General features: G+C 45.0%; 1 protein-coding gene and 1 pseudogene across 1 annotated transcript in view; one reads left to right on the forward strand and one right to left on the reverse strand.

Moving 5' to 3' along the window:
- Positions 1 to 643: 643 nt before the first annotated feature.
- Positions 644 to 23,434, reverse strand: part of LOC147636667 (respiratory burst oxidase homolog protein D-like) — a 65,375-nt gene continuing 42,584 nt past the window's right edge. The window contains exons 13-16 of the mRNA XM_086800130.1: positions 1,717 to 1,968; positions 1,505 to 1,633; positions 1,304 to 1,382; positions 644 to 1,162 (exon numbers count right to left, since the gene is read on the reverse strand). Of these exons, the coding sequence (XP_086656256.1) occupies positions 1,053 to 1,162; positions 1,304 to 1,382; positions 1,505 to 1,633; positions 1,717 to 1,968 (570 nt within the window). The 3' untranslated portion in view covers positions 644 to 1,052. The remainder of the gene's footprint in view (positions 1,163 to 1,303; positions 1,383 to 1,504; positions 1,634 to 1,716; positions 1,969 to 23,434) is intronic.
- LOC147636668 (uncharacterized) lies at positions 7,963 to 15,169 on the forward strand (annotated as a pseudogene).

A 23,434-nucleotide genomic window follows, 5' to 3' on the forward strand; every position in this document is an offset into this window, starting at 1 on the left:
ACCTCATTACTTTGATTGTTTGAATTTCTAAAATTTTCAATCCTTGTTTCTCTTGCTCTTTTCTTCAATTTTCACATTTCACTACATCATAAACAAAAGAAGTAAATCAGAACATAAATCTAATTAGAAGTGTTATTTAAAACATGTCACGCGAAAAGAGAACAATAATAGACATAACAAAAGTATATATACAAAAGTACATATGAGCTGGGTAATATAGACAGAGTGATAGTTCAAAGACGAGTGTGGGAATGGGTGAACAAGGTGTGAAACGGATTGGGAAATGTTTAACAACACTAGGCCTGTAGCAATGAGTTGGGAAACGTTTAACAAGCCCAGGCATGCTGCTCATGCTTGGTGGGCGAGAATGCTGCAATCGTTGAGGAGCATTTGGAGGGAGCACCCACGGAGTCAGCGGGCGTCTTGAAGTCAAAGGCGGGCGTCCGCCTTCGGTGTTGAACTGGTCAAAGGGAACATTGTAAAGGCGATCTGCCGTCTTTCAACGTCGACGTAAAAAAGTGCCTATGAATGTATGTATGTATCATGGTGAAAGAGAAGCAGAAGGCAAAATAGGCATTCCTTGAACAGACACGTCCTCAACGAACGGCTTCCAACATTTAATTATTTTTTCACCAAAAATCTCTTACTACTAAGGTTTTAGAGAAAACCCATCACTAAGGTTCCCCTCAGTAATTAATTGATTTTCTTTTTTTAAATCACTGTTGCAAGCAAGACAAAATGATAAATATATAAGTCACAAGCCATTGGCGGATTTAATTAAGCAAATCCAGTTCGTTGATGTCAAATGGCTATTACTTACATACATACACTCGATATATTTGGAGTTGATGTGCGTCTACTACAAGGTTTCTCTCTGCGTATTCACAATTCTGGGTTGGATGTTCTTCGAAGTTCATTGGAACCTGGTGCGTATAACACGCTCAAACGAAGAGAGATCATGCATGCGCTAATCTATCTTCGCGGATGCAGCAGTTATATGTACAGCAAATGGTAAATATATAGTGTAGTAAGAAGCTTGCGGGTGGATGTGTTCAGAAATTCTCCTTGTGAAAGACGAATTTGGTCTTGGACTTCTGCGTGAACTTCTGTGACAACGAGTCCAGCTCCTTGGTGAGACGGGCAGGCCCACAGTAGAAAACGCCTGGAGATTTTACATAAGCCGGTGTTATTAATGTTGAAGGGGGGCAGCAGCAGCAGCAGCAGCAGCAGAGCGCGCGCGCGCGCACACAGAGAGAGAGAGAGAGAGAGAGAGAGAATATTTGTGGGGCTATACTCTACTTACCGATGGTTTCAAAAGGATGCCTAGCTGCCAACCTTGCAAACACCTTCCTCCAATTAGGCCTAGCGAAGTGGGTTCGTACCTGTCGAATTCCAAAACCTTTCTAATTAAACAATCAATAATATAATATAATTATATATATATATATATATATTAGCCACCAATAAGCTTTTTTAATTGAAAGCCCTCCTCTCGAGACTTTACCCTCGTCCCAGATACAATGTCCATTCCATTCCTTGCATGGTGCAAGGCTTGTACCATGGTGATCAAGGCTGACCTTGCATCACCCTCCTCATACACACTTGTCAAATGGTTGTGCATCTCAATAATAGCCTGCACAAAATTCTCAACCACTAAGTTTACCAATAATTAATTCCACATTAAATTGATTGAGTTTTAGCAAACGTCGTGGTTACCTTTTGGTCGTTCTCGGCCACTTCATTCATGACTTCTTTGAACCATTGGAAAGAGCTCTGTTCCCTAGTCACCCAATAGAAATATACATTTTTCCTATTTCGAGATTTCCTGGGCTTACTTGGTGATGCTGCGCTACTCAACAAAGGGGAGCCACTAAATAGAGGTGATCCGGTGAATAAAGGAGAGCTGAACAATGGCGACCCGGTCATCAAGGGCGACCCACTAAAGCTCGGAGATGCACTAAACGTATCCTGCTACAAACACCGTTAAAAACATCAGGCTACAAGCTTCAAATAATTCTACTCCTCCCGTTCTAACCCCAACACACCTGGAATTTTCAAAAGACAAACACAATTTCTTCTTCTCTTTTTTGTGCAAGCGAAAGATAACTTTAAATTATATAGCGAATTTGAGTTTTTTTTAAAAGAAAATGTCGCCTGTCAACCACAGACCAACTACTAGAGGAGCTTTTTGTAGGCGCCCTCAATCTATAGGGGTTCGTGTGAATTCTGAGTTCGTTCAGCAAGAAAGTAATGGGTTAGGGCACCGATGAAATACTATGTGATTACGAATAAGCCACAACTGGTTCATGATGTGGAAACGAATCCGAGGCGATATGCTCTTAAGAGCCCGGTTCAAGCTCTTGCTCTCCCCAAGTAGAGCTTACTTCAATGTGAATTGGTATTGCCTGCCCAGTGCCCACCGCCTTGAGCCACCGTCTGACTCTGTTCCACAAAGTCTTGGCATGGGGATAGGCCCAAAGGAGATGGAAAGCAAATTCCTTGTGCGTCTTATAGAGCGGGCATAGGTGTGAAACATGGGTCCATTTAACCAGTCTCTCGTAGGTAGCCAGCTTCTGATGTAGAACCCTCCATAGAAATATGGTAATCTTCCACACCTTAGTAGTGTGACGTGACCACATTACCACCAAGTCCTAGGTGCCCCAACAGAGTTGAGAGGTGTACCATGGGGGTTCCACTTAAAGCCATACTTGTGATCCCATTGTTCACAGTCTCCTCGATCTAGTAAGAGGGCTTCTGCTTTCTCAGTGCTATTAATTGACCCGGATAATTGACAAAACTCTTCAACAACCTGCAAGAAAGCATCCACATTAGACTCTTCATAAGCAAGGATCAAGCTATTATCATCAAAGAACTGCGTAGTCATCTCTTGATCAGCTTCTAGAAGGGGGGGGCCTTTGAGAATACCTCGTTCTTAGGTACCACATGTTAGCAAGTAGGGGTTCTGTTACCACCAAGAACAACAACGGCACTAGAGGGCATCCTTTAAGGACTGACCTTTGCAATGAGAATTCCCCGGCGGCAACCCCATTTATAATAACCTTTGAATTGGCATTCCCAAGCACGGCCTTGACCATCTATATCAAGTCTCTTCCAAACCCCATTTTGTCGAGTACTTCCAGCATAAAGTCCCATCTAACCCTATCATATACTTTGTCTAGGTCCAGGTTAAGCATCATGCACGGTTTGTTAAGGACCAGGGCATAATCAATACAATATTGTACGTTGAGCACTACCCATAGTCACAAGGGACGGGGGACGGCCATATGTAGGGAACGGGGACGGGGGTAGGAACGGCACTTAAAAATTACTTTGTCAGTACCACCCACTCCCCTATACGGGCAAAGCTTGCATGTCCATGGATGTGCACCATCTCCGTGAGGGGATGGGGTGTGATTGACCTCATCCCACCATGTCCATCCCGTCGTCCTTCTACGGGTAGTTGGAACTTGAAGAGCCATTGCCACGAGGAGGATGCCATGGATGATGGATGTCTCCTTGTCACTTGATAGCTTGAGAGAGAGAGAGAGAGAGAGAGAGAGTGAGTGAGGCTTGAGCCTTGAAAGTTGAGGGAGGCTTGAGAGGCTACGGCTTGCTTGTGTGAGAGCTTGAAACTTGAGACCTTGGCCCTTGAGGCTTGCCGCTTGAGGGAGAGAGAGTGTGTGTGTGTGAAGCTAAAGCTTGAAGTGTGAGAGGAAGTGTGTATGTGTGTGCCTTCTTATAGGGAGGGAGGCAAGAGAGAGGCCAAGGCCCAAAGCCTCAAAGGCTCAAGGCCTATGGGCCAAGGCTAAAGGCCCATGAAAAGCCCCTCCCAAACGGCCAAAAAAAAAGGTCAAAAATGTGACCATTGCCCAAACAGTAACCTGCAAGCGTTCCCATGCAGCCGTCTCCCACAACCATCCCCTCTTGGATCCGTCCTCGGAACGTTGTCCCTTGTGAGGGACGCCGAGCTTGGGACGTCCGCCCGTCCATGTCCCACAGTGTTCCCGGGACGGCGTCCCCCCATTCCAAGGGTCCGTCCCCTCTGTCCCTTGTGACTATGGCACTACCTCATGAATTTTCCTGCCGTATACAAACCCAAATGATTGGAGTCCACCACCCTTGGTAGAATGTACTTTATAAAAGAGCAACTGCCTTAGTAAATATCTTATACGGGGTGTTAAGCTTTGTGAGCGAGCGCCAGTCCCCTACCCTCAAGCGATTTGCTTTCTTTGGAATCAGTTTGATGTAGCATCTATTCACTTCATAGGTGAGTTCACCACTCCAACATACAGTGTTGATCATAGAGCACATGTCTTGACTAACGAGCAGCCAGAAGTGCTAGTAAAATTTGATGGGAAGCTCATCAGGTCCAGGGATCTTTTCCTTACCTATCTTGCTGATGTTGAAATAGGTAAGGAAAAGATAGTGGAGAAGCTCAAGGAAGCACACAATAAGATGATAGATAGATAATGAATGTATGTTGTACAAAAATGATAAGTATACCCCAAGATGGGTGTATACTAGTACAGGGAAAAAACCTCCTAAAAAGGAAAAAAGTGTCCTGACTGGTCCTAATGTGTTCACACACATCACTACCAAATATGGCTACAAATCCTCCCTGGGAAAGATAATGTGAACAAGAGGTGAGTTGGTACTAAAAGTACAAAGACATACCAGGCTCTTTGGACTATGAGAGGGAGCCTATACTAATCTCCAAAGGGAAGGAAGTTCAAAGCTTTGCAAAAAGCTTCAAACTTCTCTTTTGAGACAGTCTTTCTACGGAGCATCTCTCCCTGACATAATGATAATGCACCTCAATGTGCTTTGCGCGAGCGTGAAAAATTGGATTCCTTGCCATAGTGCTCTGACTGTTAGTAAAGATGGTAGTGGCTAAGGACTCACCAATATCCAAATCAGCAACAATAAGGCATTTGAACCAAACACACTCAACCATAGCTATAAATGTTGCCCTGTACTTAGCTTCATAGCTAGAAGTGGCCACAATGGGTTGCTTCTTGCTAAGCCATAATATACACGAATCACCAAGGCCAATGTAAACCGGCCTGACGGGCGGTGAAACAAAACACTCGCACATAAAACACTTCAATGCCATTGAGGACCTAGAAAAGGAAAACAAACAGGGGGAGCTAGAGTGCTCCTGCAAACAGTACACGGACACCGATTGGCCCCAAATCGCAGTGGCGCCCCTTGCGGTATTTCTTTAATTGATTATAAGAGCTTTGATTACAATATAAGGCTAGGAACTCAGCCGTCGCAGTAGAACCCTTGAAGCCTGCAAAGAACATGTATCTGGCTTCTTGTCCACTCGGCATCCACAAACAAGTCCAGCCATTGTTCGCATCGAAAGACTCTTTCACATTGAGTCTGCATACAAAAGCTTTCTCCCATGATCACGGCTGCCACAACCATCCATAGCCTCTCACACTATGAACAGCATCACACCCTGACACATCCAGTGCTTTTGCATCACAACACAAACTCCCAAACTGTCTCTCAAAAGAGAACTCGTATCACAGCACAGCATACCATACAGTCGACACACCTGTTCCAACCCTCTCTACCTTCCAAGGGTACTATCCATCTCTGTCATGGAATTCCTTGTCCCTTGTCCAATCAGTAGCAAGGCTGTACCAAACATGTGTCCAGTCCTGTACCTTCTGCCTGCATGTGACCTATCTCCTGGAGAAACCCAAATACATGTTTCCTCGAGAAACCTACGACCTGTTTCCACATGAAACCCTTAGGCCTCTTTCCCTTTGAAACTTCTGTCCTGTTTCCATACATCTAGTTACCTGTTCCCTCATGAAACATCTGGCAACATAGAGATGCCCATAACTGTAGGTCCCACTGTTCCTTTCTAGCAGAGGAAGAAAACAATCTGCTCCATGAGCACGCAGCCATGCGAGCTTGCATCTCTCCCATGCCAAGAAACATAACCAAAAGATCTGTACTTGTAGCCAGAAACCCAAGTACATTGCTGAATTTGCAGCCAAACAAAAACAGCCCATAAACTGTCCCAAAACAGTCCCGAACCCAAAGCAAAGAGAAGCTGAAAGTTCCATCAGTTGAACGCCATCGAGATGATGTCTATGTTCATGAAAAACCAGCCCCTGTCCACCTTTATGTCAAGAGAAGCCAGCCCCTTTCCACTCAGGAGCAGAGCACACACTGTCTGTCCCGCACCGCCTGCATCTGCTCATTTGCCAAGGGAAAGAGAGAGAACATGACGTGCTGACACCCATACCTGCAGTGGCTATTCAGTCCACCTGCAGCCAGTCCAGCAGCCACCTAACACTTTCCCTTCTGCAACCATCAAGAGCTTGTAGAGCCTACGGTCCTTGAGAAAGAGAACCAGCCCACGTGTGCTCATCTATCCAGCAGCCGTCTCTGTGCACAGGAGAAAACCATGCGCTGCCTGCAGCCACCTGTTTGCCAAGAGAGAGAGAGAGAAAAGAGGCTTGTATTCTGTCCTGTAGCGCAGCACAGCAGCCAGCCTTCACTCTCCAAAAAGCATGCATAAGGAGGTATTAAGCTGCGCATGTACACTCTGCAGTCCATCCAGCATGCATAAGGAGGTATTAAGCTGCGCATGTACACTCTGCAGTCCATCCACGTGCATCCTCCACGCAGCCGACTTGTACCTGCAGTTCAGCATGCCTCTGTCTCCTGCCCTGCCCTACACAGACACCTGGGAGAGAGAAAGAGCTCAACGTGTTCTCCTATGTACACTGCCGAACAGCCCTCCTCAGCGAAAAAGCACACACACATCTAGAGATAGGCGCCCCTTTCTGCCTGCCAGCCCCTCTTTTTCCCAAAAAGCACACGTGGCCCCAAAATAGCATATGGGCCACGTTTTCTTTCATGAAAGGCATTAAAAATGATTTTAAAGGTTTTTAAAACCTTTTAAGTTAAAATCTCTTTGCCCCCCTTCAGACTTGGGGTTGTCCACATATGGGCTCCCTTTTTGACTCCAACCTGATGCCATTCACACTGTCCACCATGTCCCCGTGCACACCTGCATCTTGTCTAGAGAAAAACACAGGGTCGTGACAGCCAAAGCAAAAACCACTCGTGGACACTCGTGTGTTGTTTAACATCCAGCCCAATCTAATAATCTAAGTCTGTAAATGTATGCAGCTGTGATTTACCTCCATTAGGATAAAACAATCCAAAGTGGTTGGTGTCCTTTAAGTAACAGAACACCCATTTGACAAACTATCAATGCCTTGTGCTTAGGCTATGCATAAATCTGCTCAATACTAAGACCCTAGCATACTGAATGTCAAGCTTAGTGTTACATAAGAAGATAAGCATTCAACAACTTCTTGATACATCCCATCATCAAAAGAGTCACTTGTATCTTCAAGACTAATTCGCAAACCAAGTTTCATACGTGTAGCAACAGGTTTGTAGTCTCTTAGATTGAACCTCTTCAACAATGCCTCTATGTATTGTGTCCACAACATAATAATACCATCATTACACTCCTGAAACTCAATGTCCAAATAATAGTGTAACGAGCCAAGGTCTAACATTTCAAAAGACCACTGTAAGTTAGCTATAAAAGCTAAAATATGATAATCATCATCAAGACCTGTGAGTAGCATGTCATCAACGTATAGAACGATGACCAAAGATTCATCTTTCGTTCTCTTAATGTAGAGGATACTATCAGTGGGATTGTTACAAAAACCTTGTGCAACCAAGTATATATGTATCTTCTCATACCATGCTCTGGAAGCCTGTTTAAGACCATACAAAGTTTTTTTCAATCTATATACTTTTGATTTCTGACCTTTATAAACAAAACCATGAGACTCAGATATATAGACCTCCTCATGCAAATCCCCATTCAAAAAAGAAGTTTTGATATCCAATTGACATACATTCCAACCTTATGTACTGCTAATGTAATGATACTCTCCATGGTAGCCATACGACATGGAGGTACAAAGGTCTCACCATAGTCAATGTCTTTTTCGTGTGCATAACCCTTTGCAACGTCAACTTTACGTTTAAGCTTGTAAACACATTTCGTGCCAATGGCCTTTTTGCCATGAGGTAAATCAGACAACTCCCAAGTATCATTTTTTCGTAAAGCAGGATATTCAAATTGCATAGCACTCATCCATTGTTCTAACTCGTTGCTTCATCAAAGAAGACAGATTTCTCTTTATTACATAAATTAGCAATAAGAGCATGACCTACATCAACATGAGATGCATGATGAAAACCTGCACGTATTTTTCTAGGTGAAAGAGTGACCAATTTGCTATCACAGTGCTTACACCAACCATTTTGGTATACTTTTTGACTTCTCAATTTTTCTTTTTTCCTCATTAATTGTATTATCCACATTTGCCTCATCAATAGGTTGATCTATGGACTGAATAACATGCTAATTTTTAACTTGCGTGGATTGATTTTCACCATTCCTTTGAGTACCCAAATGCTCTACATCAATGTGTCCTGCTTTGAACAATGGAAAAAGAGTGTCGAATATGTTCTGTGTGAACACACATTTTACTATTTTTTACACATAAGCAAGGACTGAATTGCATCTTCCACAGATACAATATCTCTACTTACAAGAATCTGCTTAGTAGCAGGATGAAAGATACAGTAACCTTTACTTTTCGAGCTATACTCCACAAAAATTCTTTAATAACTAAGCTTGCTACGAATTTGCTCAAGCACAAGTATAGAAGCAAGATAACCAAAAATTTGTAAGTGAGCCACATACAGCTTTCTACCATTCCAAGCTTCAAAAGGCTTAATTGTATGCAAAGCCTTTGTAGAACACCTGTTCAGAACATATGTTGCACACGTGACTATTTCTAGCTAAAAACATGAGGTAACTCCTAACATTTGACCGTACAACATGCCATCTCCATGAGAGACATGTTTTTGCGTTCAGCTATACCGCTTTGCTGAGGTGTATAAGACACAATACATTGCGTTTTATCCCATGATTAGCCATGTATACATGAAACTCCTTAGACATACACTACCCCCTCAATTAGTACACGTAGGATACCAATCTTACATATAGAAACATTTTCAACCATAGCAACAAAGTGCTTAAAGCACATAAAAAATCTCTGATTTCTATTTCAATGAATATGCTCAGGTATGTCTGGAATAATCATCTTTGAATGTGACAAAATAGAGGTAGTCCCCAATAGATGGTGTCCTTATAGGTCCACATACATCATTGTATATAAGCTGTAATTTTTGGATAGCTCTATTTGAAGTTTAAACCATCTTTGGGAAATGATGTCCATTACATTTTTCCAAGAATACACCATGTCATGCTTAATGTAAACACAGCAAACTACGAAAGTTCAAGTCACCAAAGCATGCTTTCCACAACTTAGTATCACCCATTGCCTTTGGCAAAAAATGCTCTGACTCTAATTGCTTGTGTAGATAAGCAACACGTGCTTCATTATATACCTGGTACAATGACGCAAGCGCATCCAATCATGTTTAGTAGTCCTGCATGATTGAATGTGAGGAATGAAGATCCTCTTGACTAACAAAGCAAGAAATGCATATGCATGCGCATCTCTTCCATCCCACTTTGTTTGTTCTTGCGTAGGAGGTATGCTATCCTGTGATAATGTACCATATGAAGCTGAGTCCGTATTTGAAAATGTGCCTTCTTCATCATGTTCATAAGAGGAACCAAGATGTTTCTCAGTACCAACCACAACATTCCATAGCCCTTTGGCTACCAATACATGCCGCATCATATAGGACCATAATGGGTGTCTCAGTGGCGATGAATAACATCCAAAATACATCACTGACTGTCATTTCTGATAATATCCGAGCAAGTAATCGTGCTACTTGCAAGTGCTAAGTGATCCTTTGATGCAACCAAGGTGATTGCTAATAAGGCCACTGACAATGTACACCTGCAAGGTGTATGAAAGAAATGCAGAGTAAAGTGAGTAGAAAAGATGTAGAGATCGATGTTGCTAAAGTATAGCTCGTAAAAAAGATCCGGTGTGGTGAGTGTCTGATGATGCTTTCACGTGTATCTGCACACCCATCTGTAGTAGATCTAATAATACTACTCCAAAATCTGATGAAGAACAATGCAAATCTCGTCCCCGAAGATGTTTGAAAACACTGAAACCACGCGTTAATGACTAGGACCAACCGAGGTACTTTTTCCCGCTTTAGGAGGTTTTTTCTCCGTGTGCTAGTATACACCCATCTTGGAGTATACTTATCATCTTTGTACATCACACATTCATTATCTATCTATCACCTCATTGTGTGCTCCCTTGATCTCCTTCACTGTGTGCACGCGCATTCTTACAACCTTGTTTTTAACATTTGGTATCATAGCATATGCTCCTTGCTCCTGTTGATGATGTCTACCCTTCACCTTGAGTCGCTTGTTTTTTTGAATTGAATCAAGGAGCCAGAAGTGTGTAGTACTTTGTACTGCAACAAATTTTCATTCCGAGCACATTTTGGGAGCGTGTTCAAACTTCACACACATCACTACCAAATATGGCTATAGCCGTCAACAAATTTAAGTTCATCTACTATGTAGACTCTTCTTAGCACAGGGATACAAGGGCTATCCACCTTTCTGGTAATCCATGAAAGGAAATTATCAAGCCTCTCAAGGTATCCAATCTTCACCAAGGGCACAGAACCGCTGATCGAAGAGAGATGTGCTCTGAGCTGTGCGGCAATCTCCCTCTCATCTTCTGTTATAAATTCATCAGAGTTGTACCTTGTTGATCCGCTCCTACTGGTGTTTCTCTTTCACTTGTCAGAAAAAGAAGCTGGTAGGAGCATCCCCTTTGGAGACCCATTTGATGTGGGCACGGATCCTTAGTGCTTCCTCTTTCGCGTGAGCTTGGGCATGCAAGTATGTGTCTACGTCACTAACTAGTGTGGTGATTATCGGATTTGGTCTCTCTTGGTCAATTATCCTTATTAGGGTCTCTCTCAAACTCTCCGTAGTCACGTAGCACATCTTCCTCTCTTGGGAATTTTCTTGGCCACATTTCTTGTAGAAATTGGTGGCATACCTTATGCATCTGTCCCAACATTCAAGGGGGGGGGGGGGGGGGGGGGGGCACCAAGGGCAAAGCTTTGCAACACCCCACGGATCGGAAATCCCTGCATCAAAGCTCTCCTTCCCCAAGTGGGATATATAAAGCTTGAAGGGGGGAGGGGGAGGGTAGTGCTTCGAGATGTAGGGTCAGGCAGAGCGAAGGAAAGGAAGATGGATGCATGGTCCAGAAGAGTCCAAGTGGCCCAGGGTGGTCATTCACTGTTAGAAACATACCCTCAATTGAGCCTAGCCACCCTCCATTCTCGTCCAATTTGCTTGTTGGACATGTAGGTGCATGCGATGTTGAACTCACACATCTATTTAGTATCTACCACCAAACAAAACTGGGTGAACTTCTGCCATGCATCCTTTTCCGTATGGCTCGTGTCCAATCGGGGGTGGGTAAAATTTTTTGACATCTGAGTTATGTTGAAATCCCCCACAAGGATAACATCCTCCCCCTCCAGGATTGAGCTCAGGTGGTCCTAGAGAGTTGCTTTCTCAGCAGAGTTGTTCGAGGCATGAACTAAGCAAATAGTCAGATTGATAGATGAACTAAGCAAATAGTCAAATTGATAGATGAACTAAGCAAATAGTCAAATTGCTTACCTTGAGAGAGCATGACCATTTTGTTCATTATACTGTGGCATGCATGTCCACCTGGCCCTGCGCAAGATGGCCATTATTCCTCTAGACCGGTTTCAAGGAGCGTTAATGAAGAAAGAAGTTCCACCCGTCTCGAGATTAAGAGTGCAGTCTCCGCTCTTGCAAACATAAAAAATCAGCTTGCCATTTATCAAACAAAGATAAAGCCTCTCTTCTCTTTCTGGATGCACATAGCCCTCTGATATTCCAAGAAAGAGCTTTGATCTTGGTATAGATGGGAATATTAACCAACATCAATGATATCCTGGGGCATATCCAGGTCAATGGGATTAAAGACTGCTAGGGCTTCATACTTGTTCCCTAGAGTACTTGTTCTTTGGCTCGAGCTTCCTTTTTAAGAGATCCTTTACCTTGGCCTTTGGAGGGGGATATTTGTGTAAGCTTACACTATCCCGCAGCCCGCTGCAACGCAAGGACAAATATAAGTTGAGCAGTAGCAAATCATTAGGATGAGATTTCACTCGGGTCCAAGAGTTCGCAAGTCCTTTTGTTAAAGAAGGGGCACTTACACCTTTAGTTTAACCATTCGCAATGGAAGGAACTATTTCTTAACAAGTAGCAAGTTCCAACCACACGTGCCAAGACTCTAGCCCTCGTGGGCGTGTCGACCCAAGTTGGAATAACGATTGGGGCAACCTATTTTGCTTACACAGGGATTGTAGCCTGCACCACCCGCCGATCATGGTGTGAACAAAGCCATGAGCCTCAACACTAGGAGTTTATGCATCCGAATCGACAAGCTTCAACTCAACAACAAACATCAACAGGACTTACATCAAATTTCAATAGAAGGTCACACAAGTCACGCGACTCACATTTAGACACCTCAAAGGTTTTATGGACCTTCGTGGTAAAGTTGAAATCTCATGTGGCTTTACATTACACCTACCTACTTTTCCTATTAATTGTTATTCATCATACCTCCTCTTTTAACTTTCGAGGGGTAACACACTTATACGGTGAATCCTGAAAGCCCTTTGTAGAAGAAGGAAGATGGACTAGGGAGACTCCTTGTCTACGACCATGCCCTGTGGGGCTGGGTGTGGAGATCTTCCCTCATTTTAGGGATTTTCCCTAAAAGTTCGGTTCCACCACAATGGCCCTTAGAGACATTGATATTTCTCTCAACACACTTTGAATGATTAAAGTCACTATATAGATCTTTCCATAAAACATTGATAAAGCATCAAAATGATACATGAAGTTCATCGATATGCTTTATAGTGTGCACGTGTGCTCTTTATAGTGTGTATACGTGTGCTTTTAACTATACTATTCCAGTGGTAGCCAGATGTTGAGCACTCCACGTGCCTCTCCGCCCAGTCCTTAAGCGCGGTCACTTCCCAAGGAGCTTGAGGCTCACGCTCATGCATGCTTCTCAAATCATCTTCCCAACAAGTGCTGCTATTGGTGTCCTTTGTGAAGGTCCAAAACCTGCTAGACAAAGTCCCTTATGTTTCTTCTCAGTCTAGGGCTCTCGCCAACCTGCTGTGAGGCCACCATCAATAAGCAAATCAAGTAAGTGCTCCTTTCTTTTGCCGCCTCCTTGTCATTTCTCCACTAAGGAATGAAATGCTGTTGCGACTCAGGATTCATGCAAGCTTCTATGAAGTATTGCATATTCTCTGTAGATTTGAGGTCACCATCAAGGAGCAAATCAAGCAAGTGCTCCTTTTCTTTTGCCTCCTAATGAGCTATGGCTCAAAGCACTACTCCTTCCTGTCGTTTCTCTATTGAGGAACCAAATGATGTTGTGACTCAGGGTTCATGCAAGCTTCTATGATGTGCAATGCAGCATCCTGCCAGCATTTATGATCCATCATGCCATAATGTATGCATCTATTGTCACATTGATGTCATTCGGTTACATACCATCAGATTTCAGCTATCATGTATCATGCACCATGCATGTGCACACTGCAAATTCATGTCGCAGAATGCATGGAGGATGAAAACTTATCACATACAATGCAAAATTCTAATATCTGATTCTGATTCAGGTCTTTTTCTTGGATAGCACTCTCACTAGGTTTCCCACATTAGTTCAGGACGGCGTGTCTGGGTCTCCATATCTATGTGGTTCTAGGCACATTGTTATGTGATGAGATTGATGACGGTCATCTGCCCAAGTTGTTTCCCATGATCAGGTCGAAATGTTCAGGTCTCCGTATCTCTATGGCATAGTTCATTGATGAGATTGATGATGGTCCTCTGCACTAGGTGTTATGCTGGGCATATGTTGTGGTGTCTATTGAAGACATTTCCTGTACAATCTATTATTTTTACTGTATTCCAGTGGTAGCCAAAGGATGCTCCACATATCAACTCACTTCCCTCCGTCAGTCCCTTAGGCATGGCCACCTCCCAAGGAGCATGAGGCTCACGCTCTCATACACCATCCTTCTCAAAGCATCCCTCCCAATAAGTGTTTCTGGTCATTGTAATCGTTATAGTGGTTATTCTGAAAACCCTAAGTGCAACTTAGCCAGTGAAAGCATTGCCTGATTTTTTGCCCTTGATTTTCCCCCAATTTCCGTGGTGGACACTACCAATCCCAACCAAGGCACGGTCGTGGAGGTATAAGGAGGGGTGCCGCACTTCCCCATCTTGGATAACCTCTTCTAGCTGTTGAAAGTGGTGGAATCCTGCTTCAACTACAACTTCTTTGTGTCAGTGGTCTTAATGGCCTCAATAGAGGCGCAGTTCTCCCCTTCCAACCTCTACCTTTTGCACTACTAGGTGGTGCCTTTCCACCTGCCTTGACTGCCTCGCCCCCTTGCCCCCCACTTTTTGCATCCCTTCCTTCCTCACCTTCCTTCCTCAATGGCTCCTACCTCCTCGTCACCAACAACAGCACCACCCCCACAAGCTCACCATGTGAACTACATTTCCTTCAACTACCAACACTTGATGGCCCTTGATCTCTTCTGTGTCTGACTTCATGGTTGTCCACAACATCACTGGCTTATTAGCCCCCTTCACCTTGGCCATCCCCTTCCCTACAAACACAGAAGGTACCTCTCTCTCTCTCTCTCTCTCTCTCTCTCTCTCTCACACACACACACGCTAAGATAGGTGCTTCCTTGACTTTATCTTTTAAGGTCTGAATGATATTTCTACTATATGGGTTGATCTTCTAGTTTTTTTGTCGATTTGTCCTCCGAGAGTTTGTGTTCTCGGCGGCAAAAACTACTTGGTTGTACGGCGTCGAAATTGCCGTCTTTTTGCTCACGTCCTTTTTTTTAACAAGTGATAAAACTAGCAGCAGCAATTGACTGCAGAGAGAAGACTGGTGTCGCAGTTGGCGTTGCGGTACTGGGTGCATGCCTTGCTGGCCAGGGAGTTAAGAAAGTGCAGCTTCCTCTTCTCCAGGGGGGAGAGATTTTCTGCTTTGAGTAGAGCATCCTTGTTGTCTAGGATACAGTGGAGGAGGGGGTTGTCATGGAGATGGTTCTACAGGCCCTCCCCTAGGAGGGCCTGCACAGCTGCATGGGGTGCTCCCATGAAATGTGCTCTTGTTGGGACTGGATGATGGACAACACCTCCCAAAAAGAGCCGTTTCTGCCCCCAGCATCGTGTGCTAGCCCTTGGATCTGTTCCAGGATCTTTGCATCTCAACTTCGTCCAAATGATGGAAGAGGAGGCCATGTTCTCATCTTTATTTTCTTCGTCTGCATCTTCTTGTAGCTGATAAACTTGGAAGGCAGAAGCCCACATGTATTCTCATGGTTGGGTGGCTAATGTATACAATCTATTCTTCATGCTATTTTGACATGCCACATGGCAACCAGAGGGATGCTCCACGTGGGAAATGTCTATTCCACTACCTTGAGAGATCTCATTTCATTGAGGGCTGCAGGATGAAGACGACATCATCTGCATTGATGCAGCGAGACCCATCAAAAGGTGGGTTTTCTGGAGCTTGGCAAAGGGTTTCTCTGTGCCTTGCTATTTTCAGATGGTGCAGGTTAGAATACTGGGATCAAGAATTGGCGATGCAAGTGTAAAAGTGGTACGGTTTACCGCGGATCAATCAAGAACCAAGCCATTCCCTCCAAGAAGCCAGATTATGTGGAAATCCAAATGCAGAAACCCTGAACATGACTAGACAAAGGAAGTCGACAAAGCCCTCTGGCTGACGCAGACAAACTACAGCTATATGAAGATCTTGGAAAATTGGATTCAAAGTTGGGGAGAGCCAGTTCGAGCATCTACTGAGTGCAATTGATGGTGGAAGGAAGCAAGTGCAGAGAGCCTTCAAATCATTGCATGAAAGGGAAGATGGCTTGCAGAGAAGCCTTGAGGTAGACTATGATTCTGGTTGGAAAAGCTTGAAGTTCGAACACCTGCAAGTGTGATCAGCAGTTGCAGCAAGGTGGCTACCTCCATGCCCCTTCAGCAAGTTGAAATCCTTCATCCCGATCTAGGTTCCAAGCTTGATGAATTGACCATGGACCCTCTACATTGTCTTGCAGGTGTCACGTGCATCCCACACTTTGATGCCGCGTAGACATATCTGAACAAGAAGGTGCAGGACCTGGAGTGGAAACTGGTCCCATGTGAGCCCAGTCTTTAGCACAGCTATGGAGGCTCAAAGATGTCCATGGCTAGGAGATAAAAGGGAGAGAAATAGAGAGAAACAGTAAGATGTGATAATGCTCAAGATTACACGACTCAATGACGATTAGATTGATATGTTTAAGCTTAACCAAAGTACAATGCTTTAAAGGCATAAAGCCTTTTTTTAAAAAAACCCATTCAAACACACTAAGCTAATGACACATGATATATCCCATGACCTTCTTACTACACACACACATAATATCTAGCCTTAGAGGATATAAACACAACTACACACTTAAGGGGTGGTTCACACACATAAACTTCAGAGGTGGTTCACACACAAAGTGGACACACAAATAAGGGTATACACACACATGAAGCTCTGATTTCCCAACACAACTTGCACAAAGGAAGCAACCTCGACAAGGAAAGCACTAACCCCCACATCGTAAAGCCCATAAAAAATGGATGCTTACATGTTTATTCATTGCTCAAGGGTATTATGATGGTGATTCCATCATCTAGCCATTTTAAAAAAAGCCTCACCACCAACTTCTATGTCAAGAAGAAGCACACCCATGTCTCGAGTGGTGTGGCAACCAAATCAATAGCAAGTAGACCACAAAAACCCTCTCCCTAAAATGGAGAAGCCATAAGAACTTACTTGCACTCTAAACTACACCATTTGTGGTGGGGGGCCTACAGAGGGTATTTGGGACCCAATACGTGTCCTCTTCTCCCTCTCTCTCTCTCTCTCTCTCTCTCTCTCTCTCTACATTTTCAGTCTTCATTTTCAGATTTACATCATTCTAATAAAGCAAATACACCATTTGTGGTGGAGGGCCTACAGAGGGTATTTGGTACCCAATACTATGTCCTCTCTCTCTCTCTCTCTCTCTCTCTCTCTCTCTCTCTCTCTCTCTCTCTCTCTATATATATATATATATATATATATATATATTCTGCACATCTTATTGTGCGTTATATTCATCGTGAATGATTGCTGAGTTCTGAGCATTGAAGTTACCCATTCTTCCACCAAGCTTCCGCATGTTACATTTGTATCACAGCCTTCTTCAAGTGTGAAGATTCAGCCAGAAAACTAGAAAAAAAGAAGAATTTTTTTTCTTGCTTGTGTGGTTGGTTTCTAGACTCCAACAGACCACCCCTTTTGGTGCGACTCCCACACGCAAAGTGGATGGTCAGATTGTGCTCCGGAAAGGAAGTGCATTTTCCTACTATGGCAAGCTACGACAAAAAGAGAGAGAATGACAAACTTTGGAAAAAAGTGCACCAGGCAGTCCTTCGAGGGTGGCAGACTTGAGTGTGCATGATATGTTCCAGCAGATGATGCGAGCACTCGCTGAATAGAGCACCAAGTTGGAAGAGCAGAAGGCCCAGATCTTGGACCTAGAAGAGTGCACCCGTTTTCCAACCCCTTTTTTCTGTCTCCTCCTCCCTCGCCTTCCGTTGCCCAGATCCCACCAGCAGATCCTCTACTGAATGACCCTTTTGAAGGGTTATGACCGCAGCCAAGTTCGACGCTCGAATTGCAGATGCAAGTAATGGAGATATTCTAATGATGGAAGACCGTGCGGCAGCATCCCATGCTACTGCACAAGAAGATGCCAAGCGACATGTGTACCACAAACATACCTTGCAGCTTTGGACGCAAGAATGACGCCAATAGCTTCCTCCAGTCATTTTCCTGAGAAAATGAAATTCAGTAAGTATAATGGTAAACTCGACCCCACAACTCTTTATTCCTGGTTGCATCAGTTTGAAGCTTATTTTGCTAGCATTAGAAAAAATGATACTAACAGAATGATCTTGGCTAGTTGGTATTTGGAAGGTGAGGCCATTCCTTGGTGGACCTAGTGGATTCATGCCCACACCAAATAGGTATAGCGGCTTATTTTTGGGACGAGTTTATCATCAACCTTAAAGCGGCAGTTTCTACCACCCCATTACCTTGATCGACTTGAAGACGAGATTAGGAGGGCGCGCCAATACGCACAACCAGTCCTACAGTTTGCCAATAAAATTTCAAACTTATGTTTGCAATTGGGTTTATATAACAAGGATAAGAAAAGAAAGTTCCTTTATGGCCTTGACATGTAAATCCAATGGGAAGTGTGTATGTTTAGGCCATCCACCTTCGAAGACGTACTCTCAATTGTGCAGAGTGCTGAAATGAAGCACAATGGCAGAAAGCCCAAGACTTCCCAGCTTGCCACTCCCAAGGCAACCACCTCACGGGTAAAAGGCCAAAACCCAACGGGGTCTTCCCCAAGACAGAGCACAGAAGCCTCTGGCTCCAAAAACTTAACTAATGCACCAAAGCTTACTCCAGACCAAAAAGCTCATGCAAGCAAGACCGATGGAAAATTCAATGCTGAGGAGACAGCTCAGTACGAGGGTAGGTGTTTCTTTTGTCACACAAAAGGACACACTTCTAGGGATTGTCCAAAGAAGACTTACCACTCGACAGTCAACCACCCTAGTCTCCATAGCTTCCGTGGTGAGCCCAGCTCCCACACACACCCCAACGGTGGTCGCTAGTTCTTCAGATCCCAGTGCTTCCTTCAATGGACAAGAAAGTTAAGGGTTTTGGCACAGGCATGACGACAAGCATCAAGTTTGAAGCTCAAGGTGCTAAATTAGTGATTCAAGGCATAGAGTTTGTGCGAGAATTTATGGTTGCCCCTTTTGTAGGAATTCAGTGGTTTCACAAGTTCCAGCCAGATATCGATTGGGACAAGACACACTTTCCGATTATCCAAAATGTGTCCAAAGTCCCAGTGACCATTAAGTGTGAGCCAAGAATCCCGAACTTTTCTCTCATAAGCCACTTGCACGCTAAACAAGAAATCAAGATAGGCGCACAATGTGCAATGATATACATCCAAACTGCCCAAACGGTGGTCAATGCTTCAGGCTCTCCATGACACGTTCTAGAAGATTTTTGGGACAATCTCCCTCCCCAACTTCTTCTGTCACGATTGTGACGTATATCCTCTCTTCATTGCTGATTCCTGTTGCACATGCAAAGAGTAACCAGCCAAGGGAACCCCTCCCCTCGACTGGTTGTTGCAACTCTTTGCCAAAGGATGTACCTCTTCATCGAATAGCCACATCCCTTCGACGAATGGTTGTATCCCTTGATGAATGGTTGTGCCTCTACATCGAATAGACACATCCCTTAGCCTAAAGTTGTATCCTTTCGTCTATGGTCATGTCCTTTCGTCAAAGGACATGCCTCTTCAAATGTCTCTCTCCATCTCCTATATAAGAGACCTATTGTACTCAGTTTAATCAATTCAATTCAATATTCTCTCAAGTGTTCTCTTGAAGTCTCTTGTTCTCTAAGTTAAGTACTTAAGTAGTAATTAGTACACAATATGAGGGATTAACAACATAATCCTCACAGTGGTATCAGAGCGAAAAACCTTTCCTACCCGTGGGCTGTGAAGCCCTCACCCTCTCCGTGGCACTCTTTCACTCCTCTTCTCAGTGTTGTATGGAAGCAGCGGAGCGATGGTGAACTTGGCGTAAAGCTTTGCCCATGGTGATGTAAAATAAAATTAAAAATAAAATTCCACACCCACACACACGCACCTTGTGTGTCTCAGAGAGGGAACCCTTTCTGCACACCTAGATTACCCCCTCTCTGCTGCTGCCGGTGGTGGTAGCCGTTCGTTGCATGTCAGGAACCCCCCCCCCTCTGCTGAGTATGGAGCACCCCCCCTCCTCGCTTCGTTCGCTGCAGGCCATGAGCCCCCTCCTCGCTTCGTGCAGCTGCCGGCCCTGAGCCCCCCTCGCTGCTGAGTGTCGACTGCCCCTCCCTCTTCGCATCGTGCAGATGCAGCTGGCGGCGCCTTTTCGAAGAGGCGCACCCCCTCTTCCGGTCGGGTAACGGACGATTCTAGGCCACCGTCACCCTTATGCCATAAACAAAAAAAAAAGAAAAAGAGAGCATACTACGTGGCATTTGGGCCTCTAATCAAAAAAAAAAAAAAGAGTGAGCGCAAGTGTGAAGCCCCCCCCCCGCCCTCCTTTCCGTTGGCGATTCGACGCTTCACCCTTCCCCCCCCCCCCCCGCTTTAAAGATGCCGCCGACTGCACTTTCGCCTTCATCCTCTCTCCCGGCTCTGCCCGCGTCACACTGTGTGCACGCTCTTGCCATTCACGTGCATGCTTCATGGAAAATTTTCCGGAGGAGCCCTACATGGACATCCCCTACCTGAGTTACATCGACGAGATCCCGGAGGCTCTCCTTCCCGAACACAGCCCCCTTCGTGCCCCCACTCCGGGACTGGGGCCACTTTCCGCCGATGCTGGCTCGATTCCAAGTCTCCCGGACTCAAGTCTCCCAGACTCTCCTATCCCAGTAGCCCCGGCCTCACAGGTGTACCGCATACGTGTCAACAGCCCGCATGTAACTGAACCCGACACTTGGGCGATCTGGACTATTTTCCTCACCTGCGAGCCACTGCACCTTGCTCATTTCGAGTACTTCCTGTCACGGTACCCTCTGTTGGCACACTTTCTTCCAGAGTGCAATGTGGATGGCCTCCGCAATATCTCCTCCATGCGCCCTCCTGTGACATTCTACTGTGAGATCTTCGTCCCCGATTATACTCCATTATCTCCGGTGCCCAGCCCTTTGGCGGAACCAAACGAGGAAGCAGACAAAGTAACCTCCGAGGACGATCCCGAGGAAGTGGAGGACCCCGACTTCGAGTACGAGGATCCTATTACTGCTTCTCCAGCAGCTGTTCCTTCCATCCTACATCCCGGGTGGACCTTTCCTACTTCATCTCAGTACTCTCTCTAAGTTCTCCAGATGTCGACTTCGCACGACAACGTGCCATCCGCCGATCCTCAGATGGAGGCCTTGCAGATGACCACTCTTCAACAACAGATGGAGGACTTGCAAAGGGCCCTTTTAAACAGTATGGCATCAATGCGATCACAAATGGAAGACATGCAACAACGGCACCAACACCAGCGGGAGGGATCCAGGAAGTCACAGCGAGCGCGTCGATCGCGTTCTCCAACATCATCATCATCCTCGGTGGGCCGGCAAGACGATCCCTTAACTCCTCCCGATCCAACCGCCGAGGTAGACAATGTTGAACTCAAACTTTTGTATAAATTAATGACCACAGCACAGACAAGAAAGATGGATATCAAGTTACTTGAGCCCTACAATGGCCGCCGCGATAAGCGATTACTCGATCACTAGCTCTACAAGATGAAGGTTTATTTCTCAAATACCGAATTGCTCGAAAATAAAAAAGGTGGCATTGGCCAGTACCCTCTTGAAAGATACCGCCTTCCTTTGGTGGCGACGCAAGATTTCAGATGGCAAGTCTACTCGGACGTGGGATAAATTCCGACGTGCTTTTCGCAAGGCTTTTGAGCCTGCAAATGCAAACTTTCATGCCAGGTCTTCTCTCCGCCGCCTGAGTCAAACTGGCTCCGTGGGCCGCGTACATCTCAGAGTTTCAAAAACTGGCTCTCGAGATAGAGACTCAGCCTCTCTGACCAGCTTCACAACTTCATTGACGGGCTTGAACCCACGATCCAAGACGAAGTCCATAAGTACAATCCTGCCACCCTGGATGAAGCAATCTCGTATATCAAGCGCATTAGTGATTACAAGCGTCCTCCCATGAACTTTTCCTCCGGCGCCCGTTCTTACTAGCGGAATCGACCCAATGGGACTAGCCAACCCCAGCGTCCCAATCCTGGACAACCAAACTCTTGGCAACCATATTCTGGACCACAGTCCTTCCGGTCACGCTTCTCCGGGCAAGCTCCCGCATCAAACGCAGGATCCTCTCAGACCGAATCCTCTTGCAGCACAAACTGAGATCGGTCCCGACAGGACCGTCGTAGCAATGATCGGCGCCACTTCAAGCGAGAAACCTCTTCAGGACAGCAAACCTCTTCATCGACTGCCACTTCATTCCAACCTAGTCGTCCATGCCTATGTACGATTTGTTCTGGCGATCACCGGTGGTATGAATGTCCTCAACGCCCTAAACCCTCCAACACTCGGCGCAATTCTCAGGTGGACAGTTGCCACCATGCTGATCATAACCCGCCTCCTGTGAAAGACAAAAACAATCAAATAGCTTGCTCTGTTCGCGTTTCTGAAGTTGTCAGTACCCTGATGCTTAATGGCCAAAGTACCAACCCTGTCCCGGTGAATCTTTCCAAGCAGGTCCTTAGTCTTCTGGGTTTCAATGGCGATCATCCCATCAATGTGCTGGTGGACAGTGACTGTTCCACTAATTTTGTGGCACTTCTTTGGTTCACAAGCTTCGCCTACAGTCCTTCCGTAATTGTAACAAAAAGGTGCAACAGCTTCAGTTCCAGATTCAAGATTACCAAGATCACCTTAATTTTTCAATGATGCCGTTGTCACATTATGACATGATACTAGGACAATCTTGGCGGTATCGATATGATCCAGTGATCAGCTTTCGTTCTCATTCAATCCAGTTATACCATGATGGTCGAGAGCTGGAATTTCATGGCTTTTTTAGTGCCAAACCCATCACTGTTGTTTTTGCCCTGCAAGTCAAACGCCTCGTCCGCAAACGTGACTATACAACATCCTTGGTTATGTTATGGGAGATTGAAGCAAAAACTAGTAAGCACTCTCAAATCTCGTCATCAACAACTGCTTACTTCGAGCAACCCTTCTTCAAGCCTTTTCAGGAACTGTTTTCGAATGAAATGACATTGCCTCCTCGTCGTCCTGTGGATCACCCGATTGATCTTATCCCAGGTCAAACTCCTCCAACCCGAGCTCCATACCGTGTTTCTTACTCTGAATCTCAGGAGATACAAAGGCAATTACAGGATGCTGGACAAAGGTCACACCGCTCCAGCAAAAGTCCCTTCGGAGCCCCAGTTTTGCTTGTCAAAAAGAAGGATGGATCAATGCGGCTTTGCATTGATTACCGTGCTCTCAACAAGCTGACAATCAAGAACAAATTCCCTTTGCCTCGCATCGATGAGTTGTTCACCAGCTGCTTGGTGCAAAGGTGTTTTCCAAGATTGATTTGAAGTACGGCTATCATCAAA

The sequence above is a fragment of the Cibotium barometz genome, chromosome 7, assembly GCF_041138505.1.
Source record: "Cibotium barometz isolate CiBa-2024 chromosome 7, ASM4113850v1, whole genome shotgun sequence".
Taxonomy (NCBI): Eukaryota; Viridiplantae; Streptophyta; class Polypodiopsida; order Cyatheales; family Cibotiaceae; genus Cibotium; species Cibotium barometz.